Consider the following 24,571-nt stretch of genomic DNA (forward strand, 5'->3'; position numbering starts at 1 on the left):
ATTACAGAGATGTAAACCATATATATGAATATGATGTTATGTTATTATTAATGTTCTCTCAAGGATAATCTTATAAAAAAAATTAATTCCATATCTTTTTATCAGATAATAATTATTTAGTATAATAGTCGGGGTGTCACAGTGTGTACCTTGATACAAGAGATGTCTAGATAAAGGAAGGTATCTTGAACTCTAATAATCGTTCACACTCACATAGAGCTGAATGATTTATGTGGTGAGAGTGGCATGAGGTCCTAATCTTGGAATATATTGGGCTTAAGACATTAGAGGATTAACTTTGTGTGTGGTTGGGTGATAACCCCTTGCGTCTAGACTCTGCAGAGTTTAGAAACCAGCATAGGTGCATACTTTCTTTAAAATTTTATATCAAGAGTATAATCTAGATAATTGAGTCAAAGGACACTGCATTTGTTTGCTATCACATGAATTGGGTGCTTATTGCTTTGTATATTTATAACCTGATTTAACATTTACTTGCTTAATAACATGTTGAAAATTATTTTTACTCTAGCTTACCCTTTCTCTTTGTGTTTGTTCTCTTTTTTGGTTTTTCCTTTTGTGATGATAACCAAATACAAATGTGAATACTCTTGTGGTCGTGATGTTGGCAGGAAGGTTGCGGTGTAGTTAGGCTTCCTGGATACTTTATCGCTCATTGTTGAGCATTTTTTCTTGTGTACTATTATTTTGTAGTTTCTTGCTCTATTAGCAAATTTCCAGTTTAATCTAATATTTGTTTAGATTATATTCATTGCATTGTGTTGTGTTTTCAGGTTTCCATTCCAATATAGTTTGGGACAATTGAAAAAGGTTAATTCTAAATATATTTTATGTCGATGCTCTAGTTTGTACTATAATCATATGGTGTTCTATTTATTAGAATTATTCTACTAAATTGGGACGTTACACTAACTATTTTTTTTATTAAAATTAATTATTTTTCAAGAATTTTCTTATAATGATAATTATTTAAAAAATATATATATAATTCAATTTTAGTACAAATTTAATATACGTGTTATATTTTCTTCTCTTTGGTCTTACTAAATTTGTATATATACACTTTTATTCATATGAAGGCTACAAAACTTACAATCACATTGATTGTTCAAGTGTTTTCTTTCTGTTAAAATCATGAAGCAAAACATAAGATTTCATGGAATCAAGCTGATGATTACGATTTCAGAAAATACAAAACTATTTTAAAAAAAAAATAAAAGTTAATTTAGGGTAAATGCAAAACTTAGATTAATCCTTACAACTTACAATAATATTAATTGTTCAAGTAGTCTAGTCTTTGTTAAAACACACAATCACCTCGTTACCTCATTAGTAAATGTGAGAATTTTAACTCAATAAAAAAATCAAAAAGTTTCTCCTAAATATAATAAGATCTTTTAAGGTGCATGGGGTGCAATTAGTTTGAAACAAGAAAATCAAACTCTAATCCATATACACTTATAAATACGAAATAATTAATAAAATCTCATATTATTCGTCATTATATATATATATATAATAGTTTTACTTGAGATAATTATGATTTTAATAATAATAAACAATTCATTCTATAACAATGTTAATTAGTATGTAACAAATTCTTAAAATTTATAAGTTTGTATGGTCAAATATGTAAGTTTTAAAGTATTGGATGTACTTTAAGAAAATATTTTATCACGTACAATATTAAACGATAAATCAACAAAATAAAAAATAAAAAAATATTACATGAAAAACATACACAAGTTACATTAAAGTTTTAGACAGAATATGAAAAACAAGAAAAGACTTAAGAGTGTGTTTGGATAGAGTATTTTAATGAAGTAATTTATTTTGTTGAAGAATTTAGATTTCTTTGTAATGAAATGCTTTGTTTGGATACAAAAATTAAAAAGCATTTCAAATGCAAGCATTGTTTTGAGGAATTTCAATAAACTAAATTAGTATAAATTCAAATACCCTCAAAATAGGTGGAATTTGAAATTCTTCTCACTCAACCTCACATTCTAGACTCTTTGGTAGGCTCGATGACACAAACGGGACCGACAATTCAGACGGGTCCAACGACCCAAATGGGCTCGACGACCTAGATGGGTCCAACGACTCGAATGGGCTCGACGATCCAGACGGGTCCGAAAACCCAGACGGGCCCAACGACCTGAATGGGCTCGATGATCCAGACGGGTTCGTCTATCGACCCGAACTGGCCCGACGACTCAGACGGGGCAGACTATCCGGACAAGACCAATGATCTGACGGGTTCGATAATCTAGACGGGTCCGATGACCTGGACAGGCCCGACAACCCGGACGGGCTCGACAACCTGGACGGGTCCGACGACCTGAACGGGCCCGACAACCCGAACGAACCCTTCCAAACCGTCAAGCCCGATGATCCAAACGGGCCCGACAACCCGGACGGACCCTTCCAAACTGTCAAGCCCGATGATCCAGGCGGGCCTGACGACATGGATGGTTTCGACGACTCAGACGGGCCCGACGACTCGGACATGTCAAACTATCCGGACGAGCCTAATGACCCAAACGGGTCCAACAGTTTGGAAGGCCCGTCCGAGTCGTTGGACCCGTCCAAGTCGTCGGCCCTTCTAGGTCGTCGGGCCCGTCCGGGTCGTCGGGCCCTTCTTGATCGTCGGGTTTCCAAATTTATCATGAACTCAAAACATAATTAAGCCTAAAATAAATATTGTTAAAATTAAATTTTATCTCACAATAAATTCAATTTTTTTTTCCAAACAAGAAATTGAGATGTAAGGTATTTTAATTTCCTTATCCAAACAAATTATTTAAAAAATGAATGGAATTTAATTGCAAGCAATTCAAATGCAAAGCATTTCAATTTCTAAGCATTGTTAAAATGCTTCATCCAAACACAAGGTAAAGAAGACCAACACAAGTTCTACTAGACTACTTAAATCTAAAGAAAAGTTGTATGCATGATACATACTTAAAATACATTTGAAATTGGTAAACTACACCTTCTAACACTCATGACACATAAAATCACTTAATCTAAAAAAACATAGATTCACTCTCAAAATATTATTCCAACACATACACATCTAACTATTTGTGCAAAAGTAGCTGGAGAGATAACATTGTCATTTAATATGTAGGTTGAGTATAGGGATGGCAACGGGTCGGGTCAGACACGGATAGTATGATATCCGTACCCGACCCGCTAAAAAAAAAATTCACCCGTTACCCGTCCATTTACCCGTCGGGTATTCGTTTAAAAAATACTCGCAGATATTTTTAAAACCCGCGGGTACCCGTGGATACTCGATACCCGCAAATATTTAAAAAAATATGTATTTTATAAATTTTTTAATATCAAATTATAAAAATAAAATATAAATTAAATTAAATTATAATTATAATTAAATTTGACATAATAAAATATATTGTTACTTCTAATTTTAATTAAATTTAACTTAATAAAATATAAATTAAATTTTAATTTTTTTGCGGGTAACGGGTACTCGCGGGTACGGATAGTATGATACCTGTACCCGACCTGTTTATAAACGGGTATTAAAATACCCGATACCCGCGGGTAGTAACTATCCATCGCGGATTTTATCCGCGGATATCCGCGGACACAGGTATTTTTGTCATCCCTAGTTGAGTCTATTACCGAGAGTTATCAATGTAAAAGTTGTTCTAAAAAGGATTTTAACACAAATACATTAAAAAAAAGTAAGTTACAAGTCATTTTGAAAAATTGACAAAAAAAATACATAGGTAGAAATTCTAATAGTAAAATTCACATAAAATAATAGTTTAATTAACAAATTTATGAAAATTGAATGATAGAATATACCATCAAATATTATATATATATATATATATATATATATATATTAAAAATGGTCCATTTATTATATTTATAAGTATAATTTAACTGGAAAAAGGTCTTATACAAATTTTTGTTTAAATTATTTGATACTTTATATTTATCACTCTATCAAAGGCTACATACAATGTTTAGGATGTAATTCTTTTTACTTGATAACACAATAGTTTAAACACCCTAATTTTGATTGTGACTTAATCTATTTTAGTCTTTTAGTCTTAATAATTATTTTATTGAGAATTAAACTTATAATCTAACTCTGGCGGTGAAACACATTATTAGATATCAAGGTAATACAATAAAATCTCACAACTAAAATTAAAAGAAAAATAAACCAACAAAAAATAAAATAAATACACATTCCAATAGATATATGAAATAAATTCAAAATTAATATATGACTTATGTACATTTGTAAACATACTTTCTTTAGAAAATTGTATCAAATTTTGATTTATTTTTTGTCTTTAATAATAAAAATATTTGATCTACAAAGTCTATAATAAGAAAAAGGTTAATTCCATAGGTTTATATTTTTGTAGAAAAATTTCAAGTATGTCTCATTCTTTTTTGTTTCAATTAGGTCCCTAATTTAGAATATTTGTTGCAATTAAGTCTTATTTGTCAGTAGTACACTCACATAGTTAACTATTCATGTGTCATCACGTGATTTTTTTTAATTTTTTATAATTTAAAAAATAATAAAAATTGTCACGTTTTAAGGTGACGTTGTGTAACGTGACAAAGACAATGTGATATGGTAGTGGCAATGCCACGTGTTACTATTGAATATGAAAATTCTCAATGTGGTTCTTGTATTTGTTATTTTGTTTCAATTTGGTCCCAATTTTTTTTCAACTAAATTAATTTTTTCCTTATACCAAATTTATTTTTTATATAAATTTCACGGTGGTATTTTTACTATAATTGATATTTTTAACAAAATTAAGTTTATTTAAATGTATATTTTATATTGAACTTTATTTAAATTTTGTTTTAAATATTTATATAACTATAATTTATAGATAAATGTTAAAGTTTCTTTAAAATATCAACTTTATAAATTCAAATATAAAATTTTAAAATAAATATATTTATTTAAAATTTTACAATTCAATTTATAAAGTTCTTATTTTTAAACCAATTCTAACATTTGTCTATAAATTATTGATATATAAATATTTGAAACAATATTTAAATAAAATTCAATGTAAAATAAAAGTGTAATCTTGTTAAAAATATCATCATGACATTTATATAAATGTTAAATTTTGTCTCAATTTGAATAGGGATGAGATTGCTTCTGTTTAAAACAAAAATTGAGATCAAATTAAGATAAAATAACAAATACAGGGATTTAATTGAGAATCTTCAGATTCAACAATGATACGTGTCACTGCTAATGCCACATCGGGTGACACAACATTAGTTTGACACGTTGTATTTTTTTTTCAAAAATTATAAAAATAAAATATAAATAAAATAAAAAAATTACGTGCTGACATGTGACACATAATTAATACTGTTAATGTACTACTAACAAAAATGATCTAATTATAGCAATTTTTTTATACTGTTAATGTACTACTAATAAAAATGACCTAATTATAATAATTTTTTTTAAATAAAAACTTAATTGAGAAAAAAATTAATGGGACTTATACTTGAATTTCTTTACGAAAATGAAGATCAATTGAATGGTTTAACCTACTATGAATGAATGTTAGAGCTCGACAATTTTGTAGAACTATTGTTATCATATTCTAATCGATTTGGACCTTTTGTTCTTAATAAAAATAAAATTTCAGCCATCAATTTAACGATGTATTATTTGAGTTACAACACCCATTTTTTAGACCACTTCAAGAATCATAGTTTTTTGGATTCCACTATTATTATTGGTCGTTAGATTTGCTTTTCATAATTCATTATTTTAGCATAAACAATTAAATATTTAAATCACACTATTTAAGTTTCATTAATTTTTTTTTTATATTACTACAATCTATATTTACATATTATCTTCATAAATATTAATGATGATAACAATTACCTATAATAATAGAAATAAATTATTTATTTAAATATAAAAATAATTATATATTATTTCTCTTAAAATAACTTAAAAACGGAAAAACTAAAAAAAAAAAAAAACGACTCGTGATACTAGTTCTTTAGAAAATTGTATCAAATTTTGAATTTTTTTTTGTCTTTAATAATACAAATATTTGATCTACAAGGTCTGTAATAAGAAAAATGATAATTAATGGTAGTATATTTTTTTAATCAATTATATTTAAAATATTTTTGGATAAATTGTCTTGTTAAATTAGGTAGAACTTGTCCCTAATCCCTTTTAAGAATGAAATACCATGACATTAATGTTAATCCCTACTGCTCGTGAACTTCAAAAAGTTTATTGTTTTAGCTCCTTAATTTCGTTCTGGATGTGAGTGACGTATAGTTAGAACAGGCTTTGGATTATCGTGTTTTAAAGTCTTGGAATATACATTGAAAATTCCAATTCTGAAGAGTTGACACTAAGAGACATGAACGCAAAGTGTTCATAGAATTTATACGTTCTGGCATATCTCATTATTCCCTGGCACGATTTTTTTTTTCTATATAATTAGAAAGTGCATTATCAAGTAGGAACTGCTCTTCAACCTTTAGCAAAAGATGGGGAATGTAAGTTTTTTAAGATGAGAATGAGATTTGAACTTTCTTGATGGTTGAAAAAGTTGATGCATGGTGAAGAAGACAGTGCGCGTGGAAGCACAATAACTGGAGTGGGTAGTTAGTATTATGGTAGCTGATGAAGAGTTTCAATACAATGCACACCAACTATGCCTATGGTATGAGGCACTCACGTTATCTTTCTACGAATTGTTTTAGGAGTAAAAGACGAAGCAGAAGCAGCAAGTCTTCATCCATCACCACCAACTCCGTCAAAGTCAAAGACCCGGACATTCTCACATGGAACAAGGTCATTTCTTCCCACATGCGCAATGGTCGCTGCGACTCTGCTCTCCGAGTCTTCAACTCCATGCCTCGACGCAGTTCTGTCTCCTACAATGCCATGATATCCGGGTACTTGAGGAACGCAAAGTTCTCCCTCGCGAGGGACCTGTTTGATAAAATGCCTGAGAGGGACTTGGTTTCCTGGAATGTTATGCTCACTGGATATGTCAGGAATCGCAGGCTCGGAGAAGCCCATAGGTTGTTTGACCTTATGCCTGAAAAGGATGTTTGTTCCTGGAATGCCATGTTGTCTGGGTATGCCCAGAATGGGTTTGTTGATGAGGCAAGGGAGATTTTTAGTAGGATGCCTCATAGGAATTCCATCTCCTGGAATGGGCTGCTTGCGGCTTATGTTCAAAACGGGAGACTTGAGGAGGCGCGACAATTGTTTGAGTCACAATCGGACTGGGAATTGATTTCTTGGAATTGTTTGATGGGTGGGTATGTGAAGAGAAACATGTTGGGTGATGCTAGGCTGATTTTTGACCAAATGCCTATTAGGGATGCCATCTCCTGGAACACTATGATTTCTGGTTATGCCCAGGTTGGAGATTTGTCTCAGGCTAAGAGGTTGTTCCATGAATCTCCGGTCCGGGACGTGTTCACGTGGACGGCAATGGTTTCTGGATATGTGCAGAATGGAATGGTGGGCGAAGCAAGAAAATATTTTGATGAGATGCCTGTAAAAAATGAAATTTCATACAATGCAATGCTTGCGGGATATGTGCAAGACAAGAAAATGGACATTGCGAGGGAGTTGTTTGAGGCAATGCCTTGTCGGAATATAAGTTCATGGAATACCATGATTACTGGGTATTGTCACAATGGTGGTATAACTCAAGCTAGAAAATTGTTTGACGTGATGCCTCAGCGTGATTGTGTATCTTGGGCTGCTATCATTGCTGGCTATGCTCAGAATGAACATTTTGAGGAGGCTCTTAACATGTTTGTGGAGATGAAACGAGATGGGGAAAATTCCAATAGGTCTACCTTTAGTTGTGCTTTGAGCACATGTGCTGATATTGCTGCCTTGGAGTTAGGGAAACAAGTTCATGGGCAGGTGGTGAAGGCAGGATTTGAGACTGGGTGTTTTGTGGGAAATGCGCTTCTTGGGATGTATTTTAAATGTGGCAGCACAGATGAAGCGAATAATGTGTTTGAAGGAATAGAGGAGAAAGATGTCGTCTCTTGGAACACAATGATAGCTGGTTATGCTAGGCATGGATTTGGTGGACAGGCTTTAATTTTATTCGAATCAATGAAGAAAGCAGGTGTTAAACCTGATGAGATTACAATGGTATGCATTCTATACATTTCATAAGCATTTAGATTTTTCATTTACAGCTTGTTGTTTGCATCAGTTTTTACCGATTTATCTAGTTGGGTGGAAATTTAAATGGTACCATCAGTACTTCATATTTTATCTAGTTTGGTTTCTAGGAGGTATAAGCTTGGAAAGGTTTAGGCTGGAATTAGATTAGGCATTGGGAAGACTTCGATTCCCTTGAATTCCCCGTGACCTTTCGTTCTTCTATTTGCTTGTACTAAGTATCTCTCATACTCTAGAACCTGCTATCTCTCTCGATAGGGAATTAATCCTTGTTAATAATACTGTAATACATCATCATTTTCTTCATCTATTACCTACCACACTTTAATTATGTTGTTACTTTGTCATTTGTTCATGAAGAAATTGACACTGCTGTAGGATATGGTGTTAAGAATGTTCTTGACTAGTTGACCTTATTAATTGGAATAGTTTATTGTCAAAGATAACTTTTTTATAAAGTTTTGTTGTTTTTTGCCCCCGCTACACTTCTAGCATTGTGCTGGAAAAGTTTAATTTCTTTAGTTATGAGTGATGCATGGCGTTGTGTACTTCTAAATTTGTTGCAAGAGAAGTGTTTCGTCGAGTACACAAAATATTACCAAAAAAAAAAATAATAATTACAGACAAAAGTGGAGGAAGAGAAAGAGAGTGTATACTGTGGTCTTTCTTAGCTTTCACCTCCATCAGTTGGCTTAGTCTACAACTTTTTGCCTCACCCCTTGTTTCTCTGACTTTGTCTTTCTTTTGTCACCATCATCATAACTTGGATAAGCAAATCCTATAAGAAATGCTACTAGAGCATTTGCGTACAATGTCAATAGCCTTAGTTTTATCTAGCTTGAGTTAATGAACCTCTTAGCTTTATTTATCTCATAAGATGTAAGATAGGTTTCCCTGCACTAATAAAAGGTTCCCTTAGTTTTCCTCCTTTGTGTGGTATCTTCATTTTTGCTGTAATCTCCTTCTTTTAGTAAAGTTTTTTTTTTTTTTTTCTGTAAATACAATTCAACTAATACTTGTTCAAGTATTTTCCTTTTAGCCATGTAAATTTTAATCAATTACTGAAAAGTTAACTAAAAAGGAGTTACTTACTCTTGTTTGTCTCTACAAATCAGTAGTGTCATGCCTTCGCTAACCCTTTTCTATGTTTTGACTTTCTGTTTATTCTTCTTCTAATTATGTTTCAGGTGGGTGTTTTATCTGCATGTAGTCATTCTGGCTTGATAGACAGGGGAACTGAATACTTCTATTCAATGAATAGGGATTACAATGTAACACCAAGTTCAAAACATTATACTTGTATGATTGATCTTCTTGGAAGAGCTGGCCGCCTGGAAGAAGCAGAGAACTTAATGAGAAAGATGCCATTTGAGCCTGGTGCTGCATCATGGGGAGCTCTATTAGGTGCAAGTCGGATTCATGGTAATACTGAACTGGGTGAGAAGGCTGCTGAGATGGTTTTTAAGATGGAACCTCACAACTCAGGGATGTATGTCCTTCTTTCAAATCTATATGCGGCTTCTGGTAGGTGGGTTGATGTTGGCAAGATGAGATCAAGAATGAAGAAAGTTGGTGTGCAGAAGGTAACTGGATATAGTTGGGTTGAGGTACAAAACAAGATTCACACGTTCGCAGTTGGGGATTGTTTCCACCCAGAAAAGGATAGAATATATGCCTTCTTAGAGGAGCTAGATTTGAAAATGAGACGGGACGGGTATGTTTCTTCAACAAAATTAGTTTTGCATGATGTGGAAGAGGAAGAAAAGGAACACATGCTCAAGTATCACAGTGAGAAATTGGCTGTAGCATTTGGAATTCTGACTATTCCTTCTGGCAGACCTATACGAGTCATGAAAAACTTGCGTGTTTGTCAAGACTGTCACAATGCCATCAAACACATATCCAAGATTGTTGGAAGATTGATTATCCTAAGGGATTCTAATCGGTTTCACCACTTCAATGAAGGTGTTTGTTCCTGTGGGGATTATTGGTAAGAATGGACGGATATGGTGAAAATTAACTTAAAGAATAGTAGTACTCTTTCTTTGGACGTATTTAATATCAATAAAAACAAAATTGTTTATATCAATATTAATGTTATATTGTTTTAAAAAAATAATAATAACATTGCATATTCTATTAGAATTAGAGTCCGATAAGAATTATTCTACAAAAGTTATTGTATTTAAACTAAGCTCTTATTCATTATCTAGATTTAGGCTGCTTCATATATGCAATTATACATGTTCAGAGCTTGTTTGTACTTTCTCAATGAATTACATTAAGCAAATATATTTCTGGAGATATACCGAAGTCTGATACACTGTTTAATTCTGTGAGGTTATAAGCATGTTGTGGTTGAACCAATTGTAGGTAGTGCTGGTGATGTATTGGAAGATGATCCAGTGGGAAGGTTGAAGGTTTTTGTATATGAAATTCCAAGTATAATAAGAAGTTTCTCTTATCTAACCCTCTCCGAATGCTTAATCTTCTTTATATTTCTTGCTCAATTCTCCCAAAGTGTTCGGTAAATGAGATACCTTTTCTATATTTGTTATGTTTTGTACATTTTATTATTTTCATAGATAATTTATTTTGTTCACATTCTATTGGGCATGCACGCATTCCAAATAACACGATCTCATTTATAATCTTTGCACGAGGCTCCCTTCCGATAAATAGTTCTTCAGGGTTCTTCCCCTGTGACTCCATTAGTGGATACCTTTTGATAAATATTTAGTCATAATGTTGAGCTACACTACACGCCTTTTTAAAGGATTATTTTTCTCCCTTTACACTAATGTGGAAAATTTATTTTCAACTTTGTTGTTGTCACTAATGGATATGGATGACCATCATTCTGGAATGCTATCAGAATGTCCTCTTTTCGTATATTTCTTTGCAATCGGACAAACAACTATGTTGGAAAGTTGAAACATTTACACTTGGTTGCACCCATGTCAACAACGACTGTCGTGGGTTAAAAAAAAAACTTTGCATAGTTAGAAATACCACAACGCATGATTGTTGTTGCAATTATCCTTATTATTTCAAAATACTTACCCACGTACCTGACCCTGATGCTACTAATGGGATATGTCATATGAGTATGAGTTTCTGCAAGTATTAATTAGTAGTAAAAACGAAAAGATCATGTAACACTGGGATTGTATTATATGCACATTGATATTGATATTTGAAATGTGTGAAATTTTGTTTCATTTCCTTTTGTATAGACAGAGATTAATAAGAATTTGACACAATCTTAACTAAAATATTAATATGATTTCAAAACAATTAACATTACAATAAAAAAACATACAAAATCATAATTTTAAAACGGTAATATATTTCTAAAACATATAATCACCTCAAAATATTAATATATTATAATATTATTATCATAAAAATAAGCATAATAATTTATTCAAAAAATATTAAAATATAAAATCTAATTAAAATTTTATAAGACAGTTATAATATAACTATCCTCTTTGAATACTTTAAAAATAACATTCGAAACTTTTTAATCAAAATTTTAATTATTTTCTAAAATAGCAAAAAAGAAAATATGAATTTTTTAAATTTTATCAAAAGTATTTAATATTATATATCACTAATTGAAATATATTACTAATAAAATTATTATAATAATAATATATAAAATAAATTACAAAAATATTTTATAAATACCACAATAAATATAACTTAGTTACTTTTTTTAAATTAATAAACTGAATTATAAAAAACATATTTGTGCGAATGCACGAGTCTTGTAAAGTTAATGTTTGCATTGATAATATATTTATTTACATGTGAATACAGGAACTTTTAGATTGAGATTATATTTCAAGATATGTTTCTCATTTATTTATATGTATATATTTTTATTTAAAATATTTTAAGTTTAATTTTATTTTTTTAATAGAATTATATTTTACAGTATGTTTGTCTTTTACATGTATTTTTATTTGTAAATTTAAAATCAATTTAATGTTTGTATCTACTTTGAAAAGAATCTTATTAAACAATATTATTAATAAAAATTATAAATATATTTCATTTTAATATAATATATAATTTAAAAGTTTAATTATAAATTTTAATTATAACCATCACTAATTAATTATTATTACTAGTTTTAATATAATCAATATTAAAATAATATTTTTTTTTTATTTTAAATAAATTATATATTTAAATATAGTAATAATTATATTAATTTTCTTTATATAAATTGAAAAAAACACTCACAAATGCATACACATTAAATAATGATTATTTTTAACATCATCTTTGCGTATTGTATTTGTTTGATAAAAAATTACATTATCTAACTACATTTTACATTAAACTAATCCGATCATACATATTTTATTTTTTATTTTAATATAATATATATTTAATAAAATTAATCTTAAATTTTAATTATATAACAATATTACTTTAATATAAATTCCTAATCAATTATTCCGTCAATTTTATAATTTAAAATAAACAAATTCATTTCAATTATTATTTTATAATCTTATAATTATTATTTATTATTTTTATAATCTATCACTATTAGCCATAATATTCATATTTTTAACTATACTTAATATTAAAATAATATTATTTATTTTAATTAATTTATTATTGAAATATACTGATAATTAATTATTTAATTTCCTTTATATTATTTAAATATTGTATTTATATTTATATATAATTATAATACTTAAATATGTAAACAAATTATTTTTTAAAATATACCAATAATTAATTATGTTGCATTACTGACAAGAAGCTTATCATAATCACTGAATCAACACGTGAAGAGCATATAAAACTGGCGGCTCTGACATAGATAATTCTTTTCGAAATACTTCGCGCGTATGTCACATTTTTTAATGTATTATTCTTTAACACTTACTATACATATACTACTATGAGTCTAACTAATTTTTAAAGGCAAAATCCCTAAATAGAAAATTGTGATCTATATATAAAATCTCAACTCTCACAAAAAATTTACTTATTTAATAAAATAGAAAAAATTATTATTATTATTATTATTATTATTTTACATATAAAAGTATTAAAATATTTTGAAAGGGATAACATTATATTTTACTTAAATTTCATTCACAAATCTTTCTATTGTTATATTGAATGTAAATGATTATATATTATATTAATTAGAAATAAGATAATTTATTTACGATAATTTCGTCTTAAAATACAATTTTATAAGTTTAAATTAAGTTTAAATTTATTTTTAAAGATAATATTAGAATTATTAAAATTTAATATGTAAATTATATATATATATAAATAAAATAATACCAATTGTATTTAATAAATAAATTATTATTATTTAAAAATGAGCTGATTAAAAAAGCCTCATTTTGCTTATTTAAACGTAAACTAAAGTGGTGAAATAAGAAATAATTGAATTCAATTTATATGAAATTTTGGGTTTCTTTGGAGTGATATATTAGGCAACCTCATTTAGATTAACAAGGTAAATTATTATATTTTTTATGAGAAGATTAACATTGTGTTTGTTTGATGTTGAGTGGTAAAGTGAAGATGGATTAAGTAATATTTTATGTATTTGTTTGGCAAGTTTTAAGAGGAAAGTAGTGCGATGATTAGCAGAATATAGTAGGATTAAAATCCCGTCTAATAGGTAGTGATTTGAGTGGATTTACTTAGTTAATGTCAATTTTACCTTCTTTATTTTTTCACGTACATGTTGGTAAGGTAGCATGATATGTAATGGAAGATCTGTGGGGGCTTGTATGTGAGAGATCTTATCCCCATTATAATGGAACAGATATGTGGAGGCTTAGTTGGGAGAGATCCAATCTCCATGTCATAGAAGGGATATGGGTTAAAAAAAAATTCTTTGATAATTTTTTGTTTCAACTTTAGTGGTTAAAAAAATTATAAAAATAGATTTACTCGTACAAATATCAATTTATACTACTTATTAAATGAAGAAAAAAATGATAACTCACTTATACTTCTATTAAAACATATTTTTTAATCTATCACATAAATCAAATCTTTCAAAAATTACTTCTAAATTTACTTACAATCATTTTTAAATTTCTAAAAAAAAAACAATACATAATTTTTTTTTAAATTCACTAAAGTCCATCCACTAACTCTATCCCGTATACTTTCTCTCAAATAAACACACCCTAAGTTCTACTAATAACAATAATACCGAAAATAATTGTGTAAGCTCAATATTACCAATAGTATTCGGAAAAAAAAATTAAGAAACTTGGTGCAGTGGGCCAAATACATCAAACTCACGCGGAGTCATGGCACGTGATTGCACTCTCCATCACCTTGAAACGTTAAGCAGCCCCACATCATAAAATAGAAAAGTAATTAATGTTAATTAAGAATTATTAACTAAGAAACATCTAATATATTTTATTTAATTAAAGTGAATATTATAATTTATTTTTCAACTTAATGGCAAGTATTTTTGTCACATCCAATTTTCTTCTCACTAAACAGCACAAACACAATGGATGTAGTATTTATTGAACTTATGCTATTTGACAAATAATTGACTTGTTGTAACAAGGGGACAAGACAAGGCACAACTACACATAATAGGCACTCCATTATTAAACATCAAACATGGGCAGCATGTCGTGGTAGAGTAACCCTACGCGTTCACAGGGAGCGTGGCAAGGTAATCTCACCATTCAGATAATAAGACACTCCTCGAACAGCACAAGCACACTCACTCTCACTCATTCCACTCCTCTATAGTTTCTAGAGAGAGAATTGATTGTTTGTTTTTCAGAATAGAATTTCCCTCAGAGCAGCTTTTCCTCTTGTTTCCAGCTTTTTCAAAAGATTGGATTTTGCCACAATTTTTCAATCACTTTCATTATAATTTGTATACATTGATTATTATTATATTCTATCTGCCAAAAGCTTTTGAGCTTACGTTCACCACTCAAACTACTAAATAAGCTCTGAATCTTAGCTCTTAAGTTTATTTACAGACTCTACAAAACTAAACTACTTCATTGCAGCTGTTGGTTTATGGTTCTGATCTCCAGATTTTCAGCATTACCTCCCACCCTTGTTCAGTAGTTTCTCTCTTAAGTAAGTTCATTTTGCTTCTCAGATTAATCCCTGGTGTTCATGTTTTACAGTACTCTACTCAACTTTAACTTTCTATTATATTTTATGATTTAAATGACGGCTTGTTTTAGATTTTTTGGGGGATTGAATTTCCAGAAGAGAATGGTAAGACGATTGCTTTCAAGGATTGATCTTGGAAGAACGGGTGAGGAGAGATCTGGCTCACAGTACAAGAGAGTGAAGATCCATGGCGAAGTTCTTTTGGGATTTCTGTTCATCTGCATAGTCCAGTTTTCACATGCAGATACTGATCCCTCTGATGGTAAAGATTCTATCTTCTTTTTGTCGTCACCTATTTCCCTCTCTAGAGTCTCTAGAGTCATGCTTTGGGTTGATAATTATCCTTCTCTGCCTCTTTTGTTATGTGTTATGCTCGAGGTTTCTCATTTAAATCAAAATTATATTACCTTAAGATTGTGGTTCTTGCTCGTGACTAATTTTGGAAGTATCCTGCCTTTAGCTGGGCCAATGTGCAATGGGTACTGAATATGTGGCATTGGAATTGTGATGTTTTGTTCTGTTACTCTTTAACACATTATTTCTTGATTGTTTATTTCATCGTTCTAAGAGTGTTAAAGTTTTGTAATTGGAGCAGTTGCAGCAATAAATAACTTATATACTGCATTGGGCAACCCTGTTCTTCCCGGGTGGGTTCCTAGTGGAGGTGATCCGTGCGGACAAGGGTGGCAAGGTGTTCGATGTAATGGCTCAGTAATTCAAGAAATGTATGTAACCACTTTCTCTTGCTTCTATTTCACATCGATTGAAATGCACAGAATATATAACCAGGTTCTCTTTGTCATTCATGACAGAACTCTGAATGGTGCAAACTTGGGAGGAGAACTGGGTGACAGCTTAGGAAGTTTTGTTTCTATCAGAGCAATGTAAATACCTCTCTCTCTCTGCTCCACTCTTGGTAGTTTGCTTTTCATCCATCTTTCTAGGTGTCCTCAGGCATGTGCATGGCATGAACAAGTCCATTTGTTAATATATGTCTGCATCTGTAGTGCATTTCCTCGGTTCATGAATTTCAGTGGTCGTTCTTCCTCACTGTTTCTCTTGCATTACCTTTACCGATTCTTTCATGTTTCTGGGGCAGAGTTCTAAACAACAATCACATTGGGGGAAGTATTCCATCCAGTTTGCCAGTCACTTTGCAACACTTGTATGTGGTAACAAACTTTGTGATACTATTTCTTCCAACACATTGTGCAAAATAAATTGATGGTTTGTATTTTTTCAGCTTTCTTTCAGATAACCAGTTCATCGGAAGTATTCCAGCCTCTTTATCCTCGTTGGCTGGATTGACTGACATGTGAGTTTATTGCATTTTCTGTCTCTTTATCAAATGCTATTAGTAGTTGTTAACTGTTTGGCAAATTTGTCTAAATGATATTAAATTATCCCCTTTCAGGTCTCTTAACGACAATCTTTTAACAGGAGAAATACCAGATGCATTTCAGTCTCTTACTCAATTGATCAATCTGTAGGGACTTATTGAATTATTCTTCAACTACGCACATATAAATTTGAATGGAGATCATTTTAGCTTCATTAAATATAAAACTTATTTGGTGAACCATAAACTGTTGTGCAGAGATTTGTCTAATAATAATTTGAGTGGGGAATTGCCTCCATCTATGGAGAATTTGTCAGCTCTGACCAGCGTGTGAGTATTTTGCCTTAATAAAGATTACTTTTTTAACGTATTTCTCTGTTCTCTGTCAATCAACCTAACTTTCTCTTCATTTGCAGACATTTACAGAACAATAACATCTCTGGTACCCTGGATGTTTTACAAGACCTTCCGCTGCGAGATTTGTACTTCTCTTAACACGTTTCTTATAAAATTTGCATATATTAGTTTGGTCAAAATAAAAATCAGTTCCTGCAGTTTCATGCCATAAGATTTTGATCCCTGAGAAACCAGTGCTTTAATAATGGGAAAGTTTAAATATAATTTTTCACAAAATAGGGACAATACCTTAATAAGTAAAAATTACAATGATTAAAATCTAAGTAAATGAAAGCTATTGGACAAATACCTTATTGTTTAATGGCAAGAACCAAAATCCAAATTAAATAAATGATAGAAACCAATATTCAGAAAAAAATAATTATGGGAACTGAAAATACGACTTGAGACTGAGACTTTAAAATATATGAGTAGTGGACAACAGTACCACTCTCCTCCTCTTCTATTTATAATGAAGCAAGTACATATGAAAAGACTACTCTAAGATACTAGGCATGATTACATGCAACAGTAGATACGGCAGTAGGTAGTTTCCCACACTCAACACCCTACACATAGGGTTAATGATACAATAGGTAATAATTCTAACACTCCCCCTCAAGCTGGAGCATACAAATTGTATGAACCAAGCTTGGAACAAATGAACTCAATCCGAGGTCCCCTTAATGACTTGGTCAACACATCTGCAAGTTGGTCATTTGACCCAACGAACTCAGTACAAATTTCCTTGGTCATCAATTTTTCTCGAACAAAGTGGCAGTCAATTTCTATGTGTTTAGTTCTCTCATGAAACACTGGATTTGATGCAATGTGGATAGCAGCCTAGTTGTCACAGTACATCTTCATGGTCTGAATTTCACAGAAGTTAAGCTCTCGAAGAAATTGCTTTACCCATATGAGTTCACACGTGAGAGACGTCATTGCCCGATATTCAGCTTCAGCGGTGGATCGAGCCACTACATTTTGCTTCTTACTTTTCCAAGAGATAACATTTCCTCCAAGGAGGACACAATATCCCGTAGTAGAGCGTCTGTCAATAGGAGAGCCTGCCCAATCAGCATCACAGTACCCAGAGATTTGAACATTTCCTTTATCTTCATATAGCAAACCTTGTCCTGGAGCCTTCTTGAGGTACCTTAAAATACGGATGATGGCATTCCAATGTCCAAGACATGGAGTCTGCATAAACTGGCTAACAATTCCAACTGCGAAAGATAGATCAGGCCTCGTAATAGTGAGATAAATTAATTTTCCAACGAGCCTCCTATATCTCTCTGGATCGGAGAATAATTCGCCTTCTTCTGTTGTTAACTTCTGATTTGGGTCCATAGGACTCTCTACTGGTCTGCAGTCAATCATACCTGTTTCTTGTAATATATCAAGAGCATATTTCCTTTGAGATATTACAACTCCATCTTTTGACTGAGCTACTTCAATGCCCAAGAAGTATTTGAGGCTTCCGAGATCCTTGGTTTGAAAATGTTTACACAAGTGCTCCTTCAGTTGAGATATTCCAGTAGTATCATTTCCTGTAATAACAATATCATCAACATATACTATTAGGTAGACACATTTCCCAGGAGAGGTATGTTTGTAAAAGACTGAGTGATCTGCCTCATTGCGTCTTAACCCAAATTTCTGAACAATGGAGCTGAATTTTCCAAACCAAGCTCGTGGTGATTGTTTGAGGCCATATAAAGATCGATGCAATTTGCATACCATACCAGACTCCCCCTGAGCAACAAACCCAAGAGGTTGCTCCATGTAAACTTCCTCCTCAAGATCACCATGAAGGAAGGCATTTTTGATATCCAACTGATGAAGCGGCCAGTGACGAATTGCTGCCATTGCAAAGAAGAGGTGAATAGTAGTCATCTTGGCCACAGGAGAGAAGGTGTCACAATAGTCAAGGCCATAAACCTGAGTGTACCCTTTTGCAACCAATCGGGCTTTGAGTCGATCAACCTGACCATCGGGGCCAACTTTAATTGCATACACCCAGCGACAACCAACAGCCTTCTTACCCGAAGGGAGGGGCACGAGCTCCCAAGTATGATTGCTTTCAAGAGCCTACATCTTTGCAATCATGGCTTGTCGCCATCCAGGATGATCAAGTGCTTCATTCACATTTTTGGGAATAACAACAGAAGACACTGAGGATAAAAGTGAACAATAGGAAGGTGATAATCGGTGATAGCTAAGAAAATTATAAATGGGATGTGGATTTCGAGAGGAACGAGTACCTTTTCTGAGAGCAATGGGCCAACCTGAATCACCTTCACCAGGAGTCGTGGGATCAAGAGACGAGGGAGAAGAATCTGAAGTAGGGGATTCATCACCATGTTCTGGAACAACTGGACTATTCGTCGGCGTCCTGTGTTGGAGAGAATCAATAGGTGGAGATGATGGCTCAGGAGGACTTTGGTCGAGACTTGGAGGGACATGGACATTGGAAATATTGTACTCAACCACGGGAATAGGAAGGACCTGCTGTATGACATGGACATCTTGAACAGATGGAGAGAAGTAAGGGGTCTGTTCAAAAAAAGTAACATTGGCAGACATGTAATATTTCTTGGTTTCAGGAGAGTAACATCGATACCCTTTTTGAAGTCGTGAATAGCCCAAGAAAACACATTTGAGAGAGCGAGCAGAAAGCTTGTCTAACCCGGGAGACATGTCATGAACAAAACATACACAACCAAAAACTCTAGGAGAAGTGTGAAAGAGAGGATTGTCTGGAAACAGAATGGAGAAAGGGACCTTATGATTGAGAGAGGAAGATGGCATCCGATTAATAAGAAAACCTGCAGTTAAGATGGCATCTCCCTAGTGATGGACAGGAACGTTGGCACTAAGCAAAAGGGTACGAGCAGTTTCAACTAAGTGTCTATTTTTTCTTTCTGATGATAATTATGGGAACTGATGATACCAACTTGAGACTGAGACTTTAAAATATATGAGTAGTGGACAACAGTACCACTCTCCTCCTCTTCTATTTATAATGAAGCAAGTACATATGAAAGGACTACTCTAAGATACTAGGCATGATTACGTGCAACAGTAGATACGGCAGTAGGTAGTTTCCCACACTCAACACCCTACACATAGGGTTAATGATACAATATGTAATAATTCTAACAATACTTTTAGTGACAGTGTAGTAATTAATATTCTTTTACCAACTAATTTAAAGAACTGTTGTTGATGCAGTTTGTAGAAATTTTGGACCATTTGAATTTGTGTAGAATCTTTAACTTTTTAATCACATTTATTCTCTTTTAAATTTGTACCTACTCTTCTCTATTTGAACAGGAATGTTGAGAACAACCAGTTTGTTGGACCAATACCCCCGAAGCTGTTAAGCATACCTAACTTCAGGTGAAAACTTTAAAGTATTGTTTCTCTATGCTCAATTAAGATGATTCCTGTGTTAGAAAATGTGAAGATGGACACGGACTTGTGTGAATTGTAGTTCATTTTCATGAAAATATTTGTGGTCATGTTAACTACCGAGACGTGCAGTGTTGTAAGTATTCAGAAAAACAAACAATTGGGTGTGACGTTGCCTCCTCTTATACAGTCTGACAATTGAAACTACACATAATTTAATACAAAGAGAAAGTCTCAAGTCTAGGTTTTGAGAAATACAACTTCAAATGTGCAATTGTGGGTGTGTTTACAACAAAAGTATTAATCAAAGGTTCCTTCACTCTCTTTCCTTTACTGATTTCTGTCACATCAGTAATTTGAGTGAGTGTCGAAAAAGTATTATACATGTGTAATTTTGGTTCTTCAATAACTGATGATGATTTTGTTATCCAGAAATGATGGAAACCCGTTTAATCTTAATGTCAATGCTACTATATCCCCGGCACGTCAACCTCATTCTCCAGTGCCAGTATCGCCACCAGGAACTGTGGTTTCTGGGACTCCATCATCTGGACGTTTACCTACCAAACCTACTGATGGACCAACTGCAGCAAAGGAATCAAATTCTGTGAAATCGAAAAAGAACACCAAGAGGGTGGTTTGGATATCTATTTCTAGTATATTGATGTTTGTTATTGTAGTACTGGGACTTCTTCTCTTTGTTCCAAGATGTAGTAGAAGAGAACAGGTTAACAAAAGTTCCAAGCAACATCAAGTTGGCAAATATGGAGGTGAAAGACAGAATCCTAGAGAATATGAGGAATTTGTCCAACCACCTAGTCAAACTGAGAAAGGCAAATAAATATAACTTTTGGTCTCTCTAATTTTGTTTCTGATATTTAATTTTTTGTTGTGAGGGTTTCACTAATATAACCGTTGCACTTTCTAATGATCTTTTATTTATTTAAATTAGCAGTACCAAAGGGTGCTGTTGTGAGGCCGAAAGGGGATCATCAAGAGGAGGCAAGGACAGTGAGGGCAATTCCAAAGCTACAAGGCGAGCAAGAGAAGAATGAACAAAGAATGGGAACAATCCCAAAGCTGCTAGATCATGAGATAGATATGAGTTCGTTAGATGTATATTCCATGCCTTCACCAGCACCTCCTCCACCTCCACCACTCACTACTGAGAGTGCGATTGTTGAACCAACCTCATTCCACAAAGGGGCTAACTTCAATCCTCCCAAAAAAAGTCCAGTTCCTCCCACTTTTGCTAAAACTTTCACCATTGCATCCCTACAACAATATACAAATAGCTTTTCTCAAGACAATCTTATAGGTTTAGGAATGCTGGGGACTGTGTATAAGGCAGAACTTCCTGATGGAAAGGTATGATTTTTGCGTCTTGATTGCATTGATGTTTATGGAATGTACTGATGAAAAGTCGTTGACACTGGCTTTTTGTGTGTTTTCCCTGTCTTCTTCATGTTTATTGTTGTGGCTTATGATTTATCTTCCTAAACTTTAATCACCATAAGATAGCTACTATTGCCGTATCTGGATAGGTGATATCTGTTTTAGCGCATGTTTGAGTACTGTTATGTTTGAATGCATCTTGATTCAAGTTTCCCCATTTGTGTTTCCTTTGCCCGAACACTTCTAAATTGAATATGTATGGTGATTGGTACTCAAATTTTGACACTCACTCTCATTATATGAATTGCTAGATACTTGCTGTGAAGAAACTAGACAAGAGAGTTTCTAATGACCAAACAGATGATGAGTTTCTTGATTTGATAAACAACATTGACAGAATCCGGCATGCAAATATTGTTGAGCTTATTGGATACTGTACCGAGCATGGTCAAAGGCTTCTTATTTATGAGTACTGTAGTAATGGTTCGCTGCAGGATGCACTCCATTCCGATGATGAATTCAAAACAAGACTGTCATGGAATGCTCGTATCCGGATAGCACTTGGTGCAGCTAGAGCCTTAGAGTATGTCAATTAATAATCAAGTTTAGACATCAGGGAAAGATATTTGCCCCTAGCTGTCAATTTTCTGTAAATAGTCACTTGAATGTTTCCGTTTCTATATCTAATTCTCTTACCTGGATTGTCAAGTATTTCTCAGTGGGTTAATTAATTTAATGCTGGAGTTTCTTACTAGAAACTTGGGTTCTGTTCAATACATGGTAGAACTTTTTGAGGTTTAAGTTGCTAAAACATTATAGTACATGTCCATTGACGATAATGTGTCTTGATGTGCTACTTCTGAATCTAACACTGTAATGTTGTCCTCGACAAGGTACTTGCATGAGCAGTGTCAGCCACCTGTGGTACACAGAAATTTCAAGTCTGCTAACATTCTCCTTGATGATGATGTTTCTGTTCGTCTATCTGATTGTGGTTTGGCTCCATTAATAACTAAAGGTTTTGTAAGTCAGGTAAGAAATTATTGCACAATGTAAAACTTATGGCTCTGCATTATTATAGGAACTGGTAAACATATGCCTCTGCATTATTGTAATTTCATGCTACGTTTAAGGTCCCTCCCCTCCATAATTACGAGGCAATAACTGAATTTGAATTATTAGCATAGGCATATGAATATTGATAACTTACGGCCAAAAAGATTGAGTTATTTTTACTCAAAAAGAAAACTTCAAGGGAAACATGTAAAGTTGTATTTGCCTGTTTCCTGTGGAGTATCATTCAAGTGCATTATGTCAATGGTTCTTAGCATTGCGCAAAAAACATTGTAATTTGCATTATATAACATTCCAAGCATTTTCAGCTCTCAGGACAACTTCTAGCAGCTTATGGCTATGGAGCTCCAGAGTTTGAGTCAGGAATTTACACATACCAGAGTGATGTTTACAGCTTTGGAGTGGTTATGTTAGAACTTTTGACAGGCCGTCAGTCCTACGACAAGTGAGAGCCAATAACTGAAGTACTTATGCTTCTATTATTCATCTATTTATGAGTTACTTCATCTTCTCTGAAAATATTGGACAGAACACGAGCTCGAGGGGAGCAGTTTCTGGTGAGGTGGGCTATTCCACAACTGCATGACATTGATGCATTATCAAAGATGGTTGATCCTTCTCTGAAAGGAGATTATCCTGCGAAATCATTGTCAAATTTTGCAGACATTATTTCTAGATGTGTTCAGGTAAGCTTCTTTTTCTCTGAACTTAAAAGTGTCGCTTAGCTTATTATGAATCTTTTCGTCATGGAATTGGATTCTTGGCCTTATATGTGTATGTTATGCAGTCGGAGCCAGAATTTAGGCCAGCAATGTCAGAAGTTGTCTTGTACTTGATAAATATGATCAGGAAGGAATCTCAGCAAAGTGAATAAATAATTATGGAAAATTGTAGTGATATTTGAAGATGATTACATCTACAAAGAATTTCATGCATGATTGCATGTCACCAGAGAGGGTCTTCCTCCATATTCAAGCTGCTAACCCTTCCAATATTCACATTGCAAGGAAGTTTTGTCCAAGAGAATTGTAGACATTTCATGTCACTCCTCCACTGATCTTGTGTAGCTCACAATTTATTATTATTATTATTATTATTTAATGGTTCACTGAACATACTATGTTGGAGGTCCCTAGAAATTAAATTAATCTCATTTTTTTATGATAGCTTCCATATTGTTGATATAGAATATTATTCATTGTACACATTCAAACTTTGCAATATTATATGTTGTCCCTATTCGTCGATTAATAGGATAAAGTAATACTTACATTAATTCACCAAATCATAAAAATAAGTACATTGTAGGAACTAACCTATTATGTTTTCTTGAATTCATATTATTATAGTTGTAAACACCTATAATTTTCATCAATGTCTAATTACTATATGTCAATAATAATTACAAAACCTTTAACTTTCTGTCCTTAAAACTAAAAACTCTTTATTTTAATTTCTATAAATATTATTCTAATCTTTTTATATCATTATATATATAATTTAAAAAAATAGCCTTTATTATTTAAGTTTAGAGGGATTAAATGAAA

At 32.5% G+C, this 24,571-nt stretch overlaps 2 protein-coding genes across 5 annotated transcripts; both read left to right on the plus strand.

Moving 5' to 3' along the window:
• Window positions 1–6,297: 6,297 nt before the first annotated feature.
• Window positions 6,298–10,699, plus strand: LOC114183710 (pentatricopeptide repeat-containing protein At4g02750-like). Of its 2 annotated transcripts, XM_028070826.1 has the most exons (3): window positions 6,298–8,212; window positions 9,433–10,235; window positions 10,619–10,699. In XM_028070826.1, the coding sequence occupies exons 1-3, from the start codon at window positions 6,710–6,712 to the stop codon at window positions 10,620–10,622; spliced, it is 2,310 nt and encodes a 769-aa protein (XP_027926627.1). In that variant the 5' UTR covers window positions 6,298–6,709; the 3' UTR covers window positions 10,623–10,699. The 2 variants fall into 2 exon arrangements, with proteins under 2 accessions (XP_027926627.1, XP_027926626.1); XM_028070825.1 differs by lacking the exon at window positions 10,619–10,699 and having other exon boundaries at window positions 9,433–10,334.
• A 4,296-nt stretch (window positions 10,700–14,995) lies between these two features.
• On the plus strand, window positions 14,996–24,263 carry LOC114184959 (protein STRUBBELIG-RECEPTOR FAMILY 3-like). Of its 3 annotated transcripts, none has more exons than XM_028072385.1 (17): window positions 14,996–15,367; window positions 15,478–15,668; window positions 16,002–16,131; window positions 16,219–16,290; window positions 16,506–16,571; window positions 16,650–16,721; window positions 16,821–16,892; window positions 17,004–17,075; window positions 17,162–17,227; window positions 20,478–20,543; window positions 20,988–21,388; window positions 21,508–21,923; window positions 22,262–22,533; window positions 22,844–22,982; window positions 23,333–23,469; window positions 23,554–23,710; window positions 23,812–24,263. In XM_028072385.1, exons 2-17 carry the CDS (start codon window positions 15,509–15,511, stop codon window positions 23,896–23,898), a joined length of 2,385 nt encoding a protein of 794 aa, XP_027928186.1. In that variant the 5' UTR covers window positions 14,996–15,367; window positions 15,478–15,508; the 3' UTR covers window positions 23,899–24,263. The 3 variants fall into 3 exon arrangements, with proteins under 3 accessions (XP_027928186.1, XP_027928187.1, XP_027928188.1); XM_028072386.1 differs by having other exon boundaries at window positions 15,503–15,668; XM_028072387.1 differs by having other exon boundaries at window positions 14,997–15,367; window positions 21,511–21,923.
• The last annotated feature ends 308 nt before the right edge of the window (window positions 24,264–24,571 follow it).

The sequence above is a fragment of the Vigna unguiculata genome, chromosome 5 (genome assembly GCF_004118075.2).
Source record: "Vigna unguiculata cultivar IT97K-499-35 chromosome 5, ASM411807v1, whole genome shotgun sequence".
Taxonomy (NCBI): Eukaryota; Viridiplantae; Streptophyta; class Magnoliopsida; order Fabales; family Fabaceae; genus Vigna; species Vigna unguiculata.

Bases quoted from the DNA above. Each gene is read 5' to 3' on its own strand.
- LOC114183710 (XM_028070826.1), top strand. From the start codon at position 6,710: ATGAAGAGTTTCAATACAATGCACACCAACTATGCCTATGGTATGAGG. The intron at 8,213-9,432 runs GTATGCATTCTA...ATTATGTTTCAG, and splicing joins AACCTGATGAGATTACAATG to GTGGGTGTTTTATCTGCATG.
- LOC114184959 (XM_028072385.1), top strand. From the start codon at position 15,509: ATGGTAAGACGATTGCTTTCAAGGATTGATCTTGGAAGAACGGGTGAG. The intron at 16,572-16,649 runs GTATGTGGTAAC...GTATTTTTTCAG, and splicing joins CCAGTCACTTTGCAACACTT to CTTTCTTTCAGATAACCAGT. The intron at 21,924-22,261 runs GTATGATTTTTG...ATGAATTGCTAG, and splicing joins CAGAACTTCCTGATGGAAAG to ATACTTGCTGTGAAGAAACT.